Source organism: Coturnix japonica, chromosome 37 (genome assembly GCF_054131305.1).
Source record: "Coturnix japonica strain WE chromosome 37, WE-NBRP24, whole genome shotgun sequence".
Lineage (NCBI taxonomy): Eukaryota > Metazoa > Chordata > Aves > Galliformes > Phasianidae > Coturnix > Coturnix japonica.
The window spans coordinates 687,763-701,082 of NC_140699.1; the positions used below are offsets into that span (position 1 = coordinate 687,763).

Below are 13,320 nucleotides of genomic sequence, written 5' to 3' on the forward strand. Positions count from 1 at the left end.
TCTGGGAAACACAGCACCAAGAAAACAATGGGAATAGCTTCATAAAATCAGGCAGCTTCACCCAAATTTCATGTCAGGTCCATTATTCTTCCTATTTTCAGGAAGAAATGTTTTCCCTTATTCTTGTAGTTTTATTTTCTTTTCCTTTCCAGCAAGCAGCTTTGTAGCTTACAAATTGTTTTCTAATCACCTCCTGGTGTGGACAAATCACACAGGTCTGACTCCATGTTTTACATAGTTAGCATTTTATATTTGTTCCACTATGGAACTGTACAGTCATAGAATGGCCTGGGTTGAAAAGGATCCCAAAGATCATCCAGTTCCAACCCCCTGCTATGTGCAGGGTCGCCAACCACCAGACCAGGCTGCCCAGAGCCACATCCAGCCTGGCCTTGAATGCCTGCAGGGATGGGGCATCCACAGCCTCCTTGGGCAACCTGTTCCAGTGCGTCACCACCCTCTGAGCGAAAAACATCTTCCTAAGATCCAACCTAAACCTCCCCTGTCTCAGTTTAAAACCATTCCCCCTTGTTCTATCACTGTCCACCCTCATAAACAGCCATTCCCCCTCCTGTTTATACGCTCCAATCAAGTACTCAAAGGCCACAATGAGGTCTCCCCACAGCCTTCCATTCTCCAGGCTAAACAAGCCCAGATCCCTCCACCTTTCCTCATAGGAGAGCTGCTCCAGCCCTCTGATCATCACAGTGGCCCTCCTCTGGACCCCCCCCAACAGCTCCACATCCTTCCCAGGCCTGGACACAGTGCTGCAAATATGGCCTCACAAGAGCTGAGCAGGAGGGGACAATCACCTCCCTCTCCTGCTGGCCACCCCTTTTTCAGTGCAGCCCAGAACACACATGGATCTATCTTTTCCATACGGATATTCCCATCTGTGTACATATATATACCACACCTACACCCCCACAATCTGCTACAACTCCATAGAATTTTCAAGGTTGGAAAAGACCTGGATGATCTTATGATCTTATGATCTCAGATCTTATGATCTGGATGATCTTATGATCATCCAGTCCAACCATCACCAATACTTCCCAGTTAAATCACATCCCTCAACACAACACCCAAACTTTTTGTGAACTTCCCAGGGTCGGTGACTCTACATGAGAGAAAAGGGCACTCAGATAAGGGATTCTGCATTTGCTATTAGCAGAGGTGGGATGAGACCGAGCACTGCCCCAGCTCCTGGGATAACGCAGAAGGGCTGAGACCTTCCAGCTGCTTCCACCCAGGGTCACACAGCAAAGCCGACCCTGCAGGAGTCTGCATCATTCTTTGCATGGCATTGCTAAGAGGAAGATCCCCCCCCTACCCTTGGCTCTACACTCCAGCTGCTGTCTGCCATCTGTAAAGCCACCACAGCTCTCCTACTGGAGTTCCCATCTGCACAGTGACAGCTTGGTTTCTTCTTACTGTCAAAGCAGCCACAGCCTCAGTGCTTCTCAAATCTCCCCTTTTCAGCTGATTTCCTCTTTCTAGTGGCTGGGCAATTCCTCCCTCTCACAGTCATCCCTCTGCCCCACTCTATGCCCACAGACCCACAGAGGGCACACAGAGCCAGCCCTGTCCCAGCTGCTGCTGCTTCACATCTGACAGTCTCAGGAGCTGAGATCCAGGCCGAGACAGCAATGCCCAGACATGGTTTGTAGGACGTTTGTGATAGGAAATAGGGAGGTTTGTGATTAAACCTGCCCCCTAAGGAGGAAGGCAATGCTGCCTGCAGCCCCAGCAGGCATTACAAAACATCCCCATTTACAGGAGGGTTTTAAATAGCACAATTCAGGAACTACAACTGCACAAATTCCCGCATGCCCTGGAATAAGTTTGGGAATGGACATGGTTCTACCACCTGTGCAATGCCATAGAAAGAACAACCATCCACCTGTAAACCTCCATCCTCTCCCCTGCTGCACAAAGGGAAGCTCAACAGCAGTGCACAAATGTCCCAGCAATGTCTGAGCACTGCTCTGTGCATCCCAACCTGCTCATCCCATCCACTCCTGGCTGGGCAGCAGGATTGGGGTGGCACACTGCAATGGGCACAGAGGAACATGGAAGCCCCACACATGTGAGGAAGGGGCTGGCTGTGCTCCACACTCACGTTATCAGACGTGATTTGCCCTTCTGTGGGGAGCCTCTGCTCTTTCCCAGCTCATCCTCCAGCGTCTGGGACTCCAGGATCTCATTCAGGCTGTTGTTGGCTGCGGGGCAGCTCCATGAAGAGCCGCCCCTCCACCGACCGGCACACAACAGCCGCTCCCGCGCACTGCGGCTCAGCCAATCGGAGCCGGCGGAGCTGCCGCTGCCCGATGGGACCCCCCCCCCCACGTATTGACCCCCCAGACGAGGAAGAGGAGGAGGAGAGCGACGAGGAGCTGCCGCAGGAGCTGACGTTGGGGCGGGGGGGCAACGCGGGGGGGGGTCGGCAGTGGGGGGTGGGGTAGGGGAGGGGGTGGGGCAGCATTACCCCCGGACCCCGTGGACCCCCCCCCCCAGCCAAAGTGCTGCTCTCCGACCCCCGCGGGCTCTTTGTGCAGCCGCTGCCCTCCAGGTAAAGACCACGCCCCAATTTGTGACCCCCCCCCCCATATTGCGCTTTGCCCACCCCCTCCCCCAACCCCGCAACCCCCCCCCCTCCCCACATCGCCCCCCTCCCCCCCCCGGGTGGGGTTGGTGGGGGGGGTGTTGTCGACGATGTGCCTTAAGCCGCGCCGGGGTCGTGTGCCAAACCCCCCCCCCCCCTCCATCAAGATGAATGGGGCGCTGAGGGGGGGGGGGCTCAGCCGTGAGGATAAAGGGGGGGGTTAGTGGGGGGGGGGGGGGGGGGGCGGCGCTATAGGGAACGCAACTGATTTAAGCCCCCCCCCCACATTAACACCCCATTGTGTGTGGGGGTGGGGCACCCAATAACCCAATAACCCCCCCCCAGTGCCAAACAGCCCCAACACCCCCCTCAAAGCCGCTGCCTTACGCTGTGCCCCCCCCGCATGAAGGCAAAATAGAGAGGAAAGTGTTTTCCTGTCTTAATGAGGCATCACGATGCTCCCTGTGAAGGGCAAGTATAGTGAAAACGGGGAACTGGAGTAAGCTCTACAGCAGACTACAGCAAAACGGTTTGACTGTTCTGATGTCCCTGCAGAGAAAGAAGACGTGTTTACAAGCAAGGACAAGGTACAAAAGGAAGTGAAGGCTGTACTGACTCAAAATACCACGCTGAGCTTGCCCAGGAGAAGACTCACCAAGATTCATGTCACAGGTGAGAGAAATTGTTTCGACTGTATTGAATCCCCCAACAAAGAAGGAGGGGAAAGTTAAGTGGTTTGACACATTCAGCCCCAGCATTCAGTGATGTAGACGGTGCTTAAATTCTGTTTATTTCATGCACTGTTTTGTTTGCCTTCTGAAGCTATGAACACTTAGGACTTGGGTAGCCTCAGCTTAAGACAGACTGGAAATAACTGGGGAATTTCCCTGGGGATCTCAAGTAGATGCAATGATAGCAAAATGAGAAGTCAATAATTACAGGGGAAATTAAAGAATATTAAAGATATCTTCAGGGCACAAGCACACCCCTGCAAATGCTTCTTCCTAAGTAGTCTCAGAGACAGCATTTGGTCACAATGCTAGAAGGCGGCACTGGTGGTTTCTATTAAATTAAAGAAACCTGCAACTAAAAAGGTTTTCCTGTATTTTCTTTTGTTTTCTTCTCTATAGCAGGTACAAAAGAAATGCTTAAAAATAGAAAGGCTTCAAGGTGGTGCTTTTCTTTCCAAAATGGAGGAAGACAGGCGTTCTATTTATTAGGAGAGTCTGATAGGAAAGTGGAAAAAGGCTTTTTACCAGGGTCTGTAGCAACATAACAAAGGGCAATAGTTTCAAAAGTGAAGAGGGTAGACTCAGTTTGGACATGAGAAAAGTTCTTTATGATGAGGGTGGTGATACACTGGAACAGATTGTCCGGTGAAGGTTGTGGGTGACTCATCATTGGAGTGTCCAAGGCCAGGCTGGATGGGGACCCTGGGCAGCCTCATTTAGTGAATGATGTCCCTGACCACGGCAAGAGGTTGGACTGGATGATCTTTAAAGCTTCCTTCTATACCCAAATCGTTCTATGATTCCATAGGGGAAACCATTTTATTACTGCCTCTGAAAACTCAGGAGATATTAGAATTGTTTTCAGAAATATGTAGGTGAGAAAAATACATTTCCTCACTATGACTTAATTACAAACAGAATTTAACCTTGACCCTCACCTGGCTTTTGCTGGCAAAGCAACTTACAGCTGTCAGCTTGTTTGGACAATGTAATGCCTGTCCCCTTGTATGAAACAGACTTTTCAATGACTGCGTATGCTGGTGTGCTGCTGGACAGTGGGGAAAGGGGTGTTTTTTAATTTTTGAAGATTTTGGAACATGATACTGGTGGAAATGAAAACAAGTTTAGGGCTATCTAAGCTGTTTTGGTCTGGCAGGGAGGAAGTTCTTCACTGGCAATTGATATAGTTCAGATGTTGGCATTCAGTTCATAGCACTGTCAGGAAATGTGAGTGGGAAAGCTGTCCTCAACGGTACAGTCCAAAGACTAATTTGGGCATTTGGGGAAGGCTGTGTAGAAAAGATTCATGTCTTAAATGTGCCCGTTTGCCTTAAATTCCAGAAGCAGTGGATGCTTTTATCAACAAGGAGAAGGTGCAGAAGGAGGTGAAGGCTGCACCAACAGAAAATGCCACGCTGAGCTGCGAGGTGGCCCAGGAGAAGACGGAGGTGAAGTGGTACAAGGAGGGGAAACTGATCACCTCGAGCAAGAAGTTCAGGGTGGAGTCAGAGGGCAAACAGCGTCGGCTGGTGGTGAGCCAGGTGGAGAAGAAAGATGCAGGGGAGTACAGCTGCGAGGCTGCTGGCCAGAAACTCACCTTCAAGATTCATGTCACAGGTAAGACAGGTGTTGTCTGAAATACAGCAGAGAACAGTCAAGTAAAATCTAGTTTCTATTATACAGTGCTCCAGGTGCAGTAGTCTGTGCTGAGGTTTTTCCCCTATACTTGATTGCCTGGGTTTGTAGCAAGTATTTGGTTTTAGTATGGCACAAAGACCTGTTTCAGTCTGTCTGTAGAATAATAATTACTGATATATGTACAATGGAAGCAGTGTTCAAGATATTATTCAAATCTCTCCTGTGCCTGAGATCCCAAACTGTAATTCTTGTTCACCGAAACATTTGACTAAGATAAGTATGTGCAGTGAGGCTGGAGTGCATGTTGTACGTGCAGCCTTTCATGGCAGGAGAAGCAGGAACTTCTCCTAGTAGTACACTGACTTTTTACTATGCCTTTATGTTGGAGGCTGCATCTGGATAGGTGAGTCTGCTACTCACAGTAAGAGACCTGGTAGAGCTGACTATTGCCAGAGCTCAAAGTAAGATAGATATCTGCAAATCACACACAAAGAACAAAGGACTGCGTTGGTGAGCATATTTCCTTTGTGCCTTTGACAGTCACAGTTGTGGCAGTGGTAGAGGCCATGAGGAGTCTGTTCAGGAAGCCAGGAGTACTGTTCTGGGTCATGAAAAGGCAGCCAGTGGTTTGACTATCACATGTTTATGTGTTTTGATGTTTCACAGTGGGTCTTAAGTAAAAGGAACTCAGGTTTTGGTTGCCTGCAGGACAGATGTTCTTTTGGGTTCAATATGTTTGCATAGTGACTTGCAACCATGGGATGGTGTTCAAGGACCCTCTTGGTTCCTTCAGTTCCTAGGTTCTTTCTTGCCTAGATTTGACACTTAGTTTCAACAGAAGAGCTGATATTCTCTAGTGAAGGCTATTAGTTTGGGCACAAGTGGTAACCTAAACCTGTTCCAACCTGTACATACAAACCTGCAAGATGGTCTCATTTCAGTCCTTCTGTTTTTCTTTTCTTCCCTCAGAGCCAAAACCTGTGTTTATAAACCAGGAGAAGGTGCAGAAAGAGCTGAGTGCTGCCCTGGCAGCAAGTGCCTCCCTCAGCTGTGAAGTAGCACAGGATCCAACCGAAGTAAAATGGTACAAGGATGGAAGACTGCTTGCCTCCTCCAGAAGGTTCAAACTGGAATGTGTGGGCAAAACACGGCGTCTGGTTGTGGAGTAGCTGGAGAAGAAAGATGCTGGAGAATACATCTGCGAGGCTGCTGGCCAGAAGATGACCTTTGAGCTGGAAACAACTGGTGAGCATTCAGAAATTCTCAGCCAGGATTTTGTAGCCTTGTTGTGAACTGGGTTTTAGGGTGAAATCTCAGTTTTCTTTGCACCTGACAGTGTGAGAGTTTGCTCTGGCCCTTTGTGCACCTCCCCGGTGCTCAGCTGTTCCTTCCCTTACTTGGGGATAACGTCATTTATTCAAGGTGATGTCCAAACGGGCTTGTTAACAGTCCTCCGCAGTGCTTTAAGCTGTCATATGTCAGCCAGAATTTATGCGTGTTCTATAGCCATTCCTACATGTTGAAAACACTGCACTGTGCTTAAGCGTCAGCATATGTTCCAGTAAGTACAGTTCCATTAATTCTAGGGAATTGGGTGAATTAAGCATAGATCTGAAGGCTCCCTTTGCTGAGTGCAGAGATGGAAGGACTAATGTAGATTTGACTTGATATTTTCCCTTCTATGATGGGAAGGAGCTCCGTCAAAGTAAAAAAGTGGGCATTACTTCCCAGGGAAATAAGAGAAGTCTCATTATTCACAGGTGGTGAACTCTCATTTTCTCTCTCAGTCTGCAACCAGGCTGGGTTGCTGTTTCAGTACAGGCTGTTTTATGCAGGAACTCTGCTCCTCTGGTTAATCCAAGTTGTATCCAGGCCCTTCAGAAGGAAAGGGAAATAGCAGCACAGAAATATGGTCTGATTCTGACACAAATAAGTGCAGACCTGGAGAGTTAAAAGGGATTGTGTGATGTTCAAGGGATTTTGAAGCAAAGATGTCCCCTAGGTAAGATTTGTGGCTGACATTCCCTATACACTGTGGGCACACAAGCTAAGGAGAGACTAGTGATGAGCATGCAGAGAAGCCAATGGTTCAGACAGGTTTGTAGTGACACGACATTGTAGAGTTCTGTCTAGTTCTCCTTGGCATAGTTTGGAAAATGAAGATGAGGAGATTGGTGGTAACCAATATGGGTTCCTCAAAGTCAAGCCATGCCTGACAAACTTGGTGGCCTTTCATGATGGAGTAACAGCATCAGTGGATAATGGGAGAGCAACTGACATCATCTACTTGGACTTGTGCAGAGCATTTGATCCTGTCCTGCATGACATCCTTGTCACCAAACTGGAGAAAAATGGTTTTGATGGATGGACCAGTTGCAGGATAGGGAACTGTCTGGATGGTCAGACTTAGAGAGCTGCAGTCAATAGTTCAGTGTCCAGGTGGAGGGTGGTGTTGGGACCAGTGTTATTTAACATTTTTGTAGGCAACATGGAGAGTGGAATCAAATGAACCCTCAGCAAGTTTGCAGATGACACCAAGCTGAGCGGTACTGTTGATGTGCTAGAGGGAAGGGATGCTACTCAGAGGGACCTGGACAGGCTGGAGAGGTGGGCCCTTGGCAGCCTCATGAACTTGAGTGTGGCCAAGTACAAGGCCCTGCACCTGGGTCAGGGCAATCCCAAGCACAGGCACAGGCTTAGAGGAGAATGATTTGAGAGAAGCCTTGACCCTGAGGAGAAGAGTTGGTCTGGAGGGAGGTGTCCCTGCCTATAGCAGGGGGACTGGAACTAAATGACCTTAAAGATTCATTCAGTTCTATTGTTTTTCTACCCTTAATTTTGCTTGAAAGGTTTTAGAATAAATGAGATTCTGGTTTCCATGAAAACTGTTTGCAGGGAGCTCCATTGTAGCTAGTAAGTCTATCTTTTAGTTCAATGGCAATAATGCATTGACTGTGTTGAAGAGAGAAATGACTCAGGAATGGATGATGGTTTAGAATAAAACATAATCCTACTTATTTTCTATGCAAATATGTGTAAGGAAAAGATGCTGCACTCAGTTCTGGAAATACCCTGACAAATATATCTCTAGTGTTTCACAGCTGGAGATATCAAGATTGTTAAAGCACTGGAAGATGTGGAAGTGAATGAATATGGGAGTGCATCTTTTGTCTGTGAGATTTCACACGATGAGGTTCAGAGCCAGTGGTACAAAGATGACAACAAGCTGAAGGCTGATGACAACATCAGTATGCGGCAAGATGGTAGGGTGTAAGAGGGGGGATCTTTCTCCTGAGTGGGGGGTGGGTTGGAGATCAAGCATATAAGACATCTGAAATGAAGAAGGTTCAGAAGGGAGTTCCCCTTTTGTTTTGGGACTGAGGTTAGGGTGGAACAAGTGACATGGTGGGATGCTTAGTGTGGGAAGTGTGATGCTATCCCACCATCCCACACTGCCGGGAGCAGGTAGGAAATGAGTGCAGTTATTTCGAAAGTGGGGGTGAACAGGGCAGTCAGTTCACCTCTCCAATGAGGTTTTGTCTGACAGTGAGTGTGATCCTTCTGTCTCAGGTACTTTGAAGGTGACGGTGGCCACATTTGGTCAGTCCTTGTAGAAGCCATGTTTAGATTATGCTTTGGTGGGGATGTGGACGTGGAGGAATGGGTGGTTTCATTGACATGAGAGAACAGGCAGTGATGCTGTGAAACCAGATGGATGATGCTCAGCCTGGCCACGTGCCTCAGAGCTCTTTGCTCAAGGAAGCCAAGTGTAGTTGTGGGTTTGCTCTCAAGAGCACAGTTTGGTAGGGATGAGCTGGCGGTTGGACTAGATGACCTTAGTGGTCTTTTCCAGCCTTAGTGACTCTGTGGTTCTCTGCTTCAGGAAAGAGCTACTCGCTGACTTACACACGTGTCCAAGTCAAGGATGCAGCAGAAATAAAATCTCTAGCAGAAAAGGCAGAATCTCGTGCCCATCTTTCAGTTAAAGGTAATTATGCTTCTCATGACAATTTTGATTAAATTATGTTATAAATGAGCTAACATCCTTTGCTTTAATTTCAAGGAAGTTAAACACCACCAGGACCTCTCACAGAAATAAAAACTTCTACCTACCTACCTTTCTGCCCACAAAATATCCAGCTTCTCTTTTGCAATTTACTTTCGCTAAGTAAAACAGATTATTTTCTTAGGAGGTTGATTTTCTACGTTTAGACTTCAGATTTGTGTTTGAACGTTGAGGGATAAAAAACATAGCTTGACTTTTTCTTCATTTTCTCTTGCTGTTTGAAAAGAGCACAGGGTTGTTTTGTTTTTTTTTTAATATATACAATGTTAGGGTATATATATGATGTTAAGTGTGATAAAGAAAACGGAGACATTTGAGTTAGCACACTACTCAAGAGTTCAGTCCCCACCTTTGCCACTGTTAACATTATAAGGGCAAGAACTTCCTGGAAAATGAATTTCTCCTAAGTAGAGTCATTACATTTGAGCTACAGAGACCTTTACTAGGTGAAAACTTGTTGTTCAGAGCTAAGTTGCTGTATTTAACCAAAGTAATTATCAATGTCCGTGTTTCATTGAACCTCTTTTCCATTTCGTAATGCGAGGAGTTTGATATCGGGATGGGAAGGTCATGGTTTGATTTGGATGTTGGACTGGGAATCAGAAGATCTGGGCTCTTTTCAGTTTGTCAGTCTTATTCTCTGACTTCTTAACAACATTCTTTTCTTTCTATTATTTTTTAATGATGTTTTAAGGCATTCTGAGCTGATAGGTGTAGTGTTCATGTGCAGTAATGCTGACGTGAGTAAGTGGGGTGATAATGTAAGGGTTTTTTACATTCCTTCTAAATCTCTGCTTTCTCTTGTTCCATCCTTCTTAAAGAGCAATCCATTAATCTAGTGAAGGAGCTGTGTGATGACTATGTGACTGAGCCTGAAGAAGCCAAATTTGAATGCGAGATATCCATTCCTTCTGTGAAACCTCCCAAGTGGTATCTACGTGGGGAAGTCTTACAGGCTGGCAGAAACTTGATTATGCAGCAAGAAGGCACCATCCACCAGCTGACCATACCGAAAACCACCACTGATATGACAAGCACCATTCAGTTCTCAATTGGCAAATCAAAATCCACAGCCAATCTGCTTGTCAGAGGTAACATATCCAGGCTTGGTTTACATCATGAAGATGAAGAATTAATTAACGTACAGCCTTCCTTCACTGGGGTCTTTGAAATATTGTGTGTGTGTCTGGAGGGTCTGCTCCATTTCCAGTTCAAAGCCGTTGGACAATCAATGAGACAGCTGCATCTCAGTAAAAGATCTGTTTGAATAGCTGTGATGTGCTTACTATTCAGATCTACAGAGCTGAGGTTTTGTCCTTGGCTATAGCAAAGAAGTCAAATCAGGTGAAATTAATTGTATTTCTGAACTAGACAAGTTTAAGTTTGGTAGCACCTAAATTTGATGCAGTTTGTCATTGATTTCATCTGAAAGAAACTTGCAGGCTTTTTATCTGCTGTTGTCCCCAGCGTAAGAGTCTCCATTCACATCCTAAAGTACTTGTTATATTTTCAACTCACTCTTATTCAACTCAACTCACTCTTATTTGAATAAAAGCCTCAACAATTGGGAGCAATTTGTTTTGTGGGAGCACAGAACAAGAGCTGGACCTTGCATTTGGTAGATAATATACAGTATTACTTTATAGAAATGTAGTCAATGGCATTCCCTATAGACAATCGTTTGTTTTATCTTTAGAGTGGTTCAAAGAACCATTGTGAACATGACATTAATTGGAATGGAATACACGCAAGAGACTTTCCTCTTCTTCCAATTGTCCTCATCCTTTCTTCTCTTCCACCCCTGCTTTGCAGATTACCATATAGAAATCACCAGGAAGTTGGAGGACAAGACAGCTTTGGAACGTCATTCTGTCATCCTGTCCTGTGACTTCAGGCCTTCTCCAAAAATTGTGAAATGGTTCAAGGGCCACACACCCATCGAGCCCTCTGAGAAGTACAAGATCAAGAGGGATAAGCATTCAGCAGAGCTCAAGATTCTGAAGCTGAAGCCCGATGATGCTGGTGTGTACAAGTGCAAGGCAGGAATTGCAGAGACTGAGGCCACGCTGACAGCTGAAGGTATGAGCAGGGAGGGTGACCTCTTCCATGTCCTATTTCACCTCAGATTTCTCTTCTTGGGGTTGATTTCTGCCATTCTCTCCTGCTAAATTTATAAACATATAATGTTCACTGAGAAGATTACACAAAGATCATCTAGTCCTACCATTCTACCACATCCCAGTATGATTTATAGTAACAGTGGTAACAGTTCACCTTGTTTCCCCACAGCCCGCAATGTAGAAGTAACGAAGCACCTGCAGGATGTGGAAATTGAAGAAGAGAGCTCTGCTGTCTTCTCCTGCGAGCTGTCCCATGATGACGAGGACGTGGAATGGTTCCTGAATGGCAACCTCCTTTACACCAACAATTACAATGACATCAAGAACGTTGGCAATTGCTGCACACTGACAATGAAGCAGGTTAAGCCTGAGGATGCTGGCACAGTGACAGTGAAGTCAGACAAGGTGTCAGAAAGCGCGCCTGAAGGTGATAGGTGGGTCTGATCACACCCCTCCTGGATGTAAGAGATGCTAAGGAGCTCCAGTTCATTCTATTGTGCAGCAGTCCTGCTTCTAAAGCTCACCTCTCTGGGGTGACAAGTCATCAGAGGCTTTCTTCCAGTGGAAGGTTCCATTGCAGCAGATATCAAGGAAGGAGGATGGTTTTGGTGTCCTGCCAAAGCATTCCATTGCTTTTTATCATCATTTTATTTAGCACAAGGAGAGTTACAAGAGCAGTTTCTTTTACTGCTTCAGTAACATGCAGTGTCAATGCTGTTGTCTCCAAGGATTTATGACTGAAGGAGAGATCATTCAATGTGTGTTTTGCCTCTGGGATGACTAATGACCAGGCTGTGAGCAACCTGATCTAGCTGTGAATGTCCCTTTTTATTGCAGGGGATCTGGGCTAGATGGCCTTTAAGGGTCTCCTCCAATTCTAAGGGTACTGTGATTCTAATCTGCTCTCCACAGCAATTAAGCTCTTTTACTCTATGCGCTCAGAGTTTGAAGGATTTCCTCTTTCTCCTTTCTTTTGCATTTGGTGGAAGTTTTTTCCCCAGTATAAACATCTGATGTGTGAAATAGAAGATAGATAAAAGGAGTCAATAAAACAGGAAAATCAAAATTGTTCAGCAGCTAATCCTCTTAATCCTGTGGCCTGCTGTATGAGCTCTGCTCCATGTGAGGGCAATGCCAGCTCTCCAGCTTTAGAAGAGCTGCATCCCAATTACTTCATATGATATCAGTCCCACCCACCGGCAATGCAGGCTGTCCCTCCTGTTCCCTGTATTCTCCTACTGATTAGTTCAGAATTCCATAAAGTGCATTCAGTCAACAGACATGAAACCACTTTAGGTTCTATATTGATGTCATCAGTACTGGTAAAGATTTATTTATCCCTCTTTAAAAATCTGAAAGCAACTGGAAATGTCTCAACTTCTGTATCACATTGTTCTGTTTTGCCTTTTTAATTGCAGAGAACCCTGCTGTCTTCATGAAGTCCTTGGATGATGTTTTTGGTGAGGAGCGGGGTGTGATTAAATTGGAATGCGAAGTCTCTAAAGAGAAGGTCAAACCAGTGTGGAAGAAGGACGGTGTTGTGCTCACTTCTGGCAACAAGTATGAGCTGGTACAGTCTGGGAAGACCCTATGTCTCCTTCTCCATGACCTTGAGAAGCCAGATGCAGGTTTCTATACCTGTGATATTGTCCGTGATGTTGCCAAATCAAAGGTCGGCATTCAGGGTAAGTACTGTGGAAAGTAAAGGAGTGCTAAAAGCACATTCAGTATGGTCACTATGTCTTACACCTATTCCCCCACGAGCCTTACTAGTTTCTACAATAGAAGTGTATTACTGCAATTTAGCACAGTGATGTCTGGAAAATTCCCATTGCTTTTGATGTAAATGTATCTCATTTTGCCATGAAAATCACCAAACATGTCAAGAATGTCCTGGAAATATTTCCTTTCTAAACATCCCTAAAATGGAGAAATGGTTTGAACACCAGTAGGGGTAGGATGGTAACAAATTAGCTAATAGAAACATTTAATTTCTTGTCATAGGCAAAACCCTTTTTCTCACGCAGCATCCTAGAGTTGTCCTCTCTGTTAGGTTGTTCCCTCTGTAGCTCATTGAATCTTCATTCTGCTCCATGGACTGAGCTGCTCTAATTGTAGTTCTTCCAGAGCAAAGACAAGAGATTTACGTCTCTTTTTTTT

The 13,320-nt window shown here is 45.9% G+C and overlaps 1 protein-coding gene across 1 annotated transcript; it reads left to right on the plus strand.

Moving 5' to 3' along the window:
• Window positions 1-5,936: 5,936 nt before the first annotated feature.
• Window positions 5,937-13,104, plus strand: LOC146754830 (obscurin-like). Its single transcript, XM_085526474.1, has 6 exons — window positions 5,937-6,219; window positions 8,076-8,237; window positions 8,858-8,962; window positions 9,862-10,290; window positions 11,330-11,594; window positions 12,579-13,104. Exons 1-6 carry the CDS (start codon window positions 6,195-6,197, stop codon window positions 12,610-12,612), a joined length of 1,020 nt encoding a protein of 339 aa, XP_085382600.1. The 5' UTR covers window positions 5,937-6,194; the 3' UTR covers window positions 12,613-13,104.
• The last annotated feature ends 216 nt before the right edge of the window (window positions 13,105-13,320 follow it).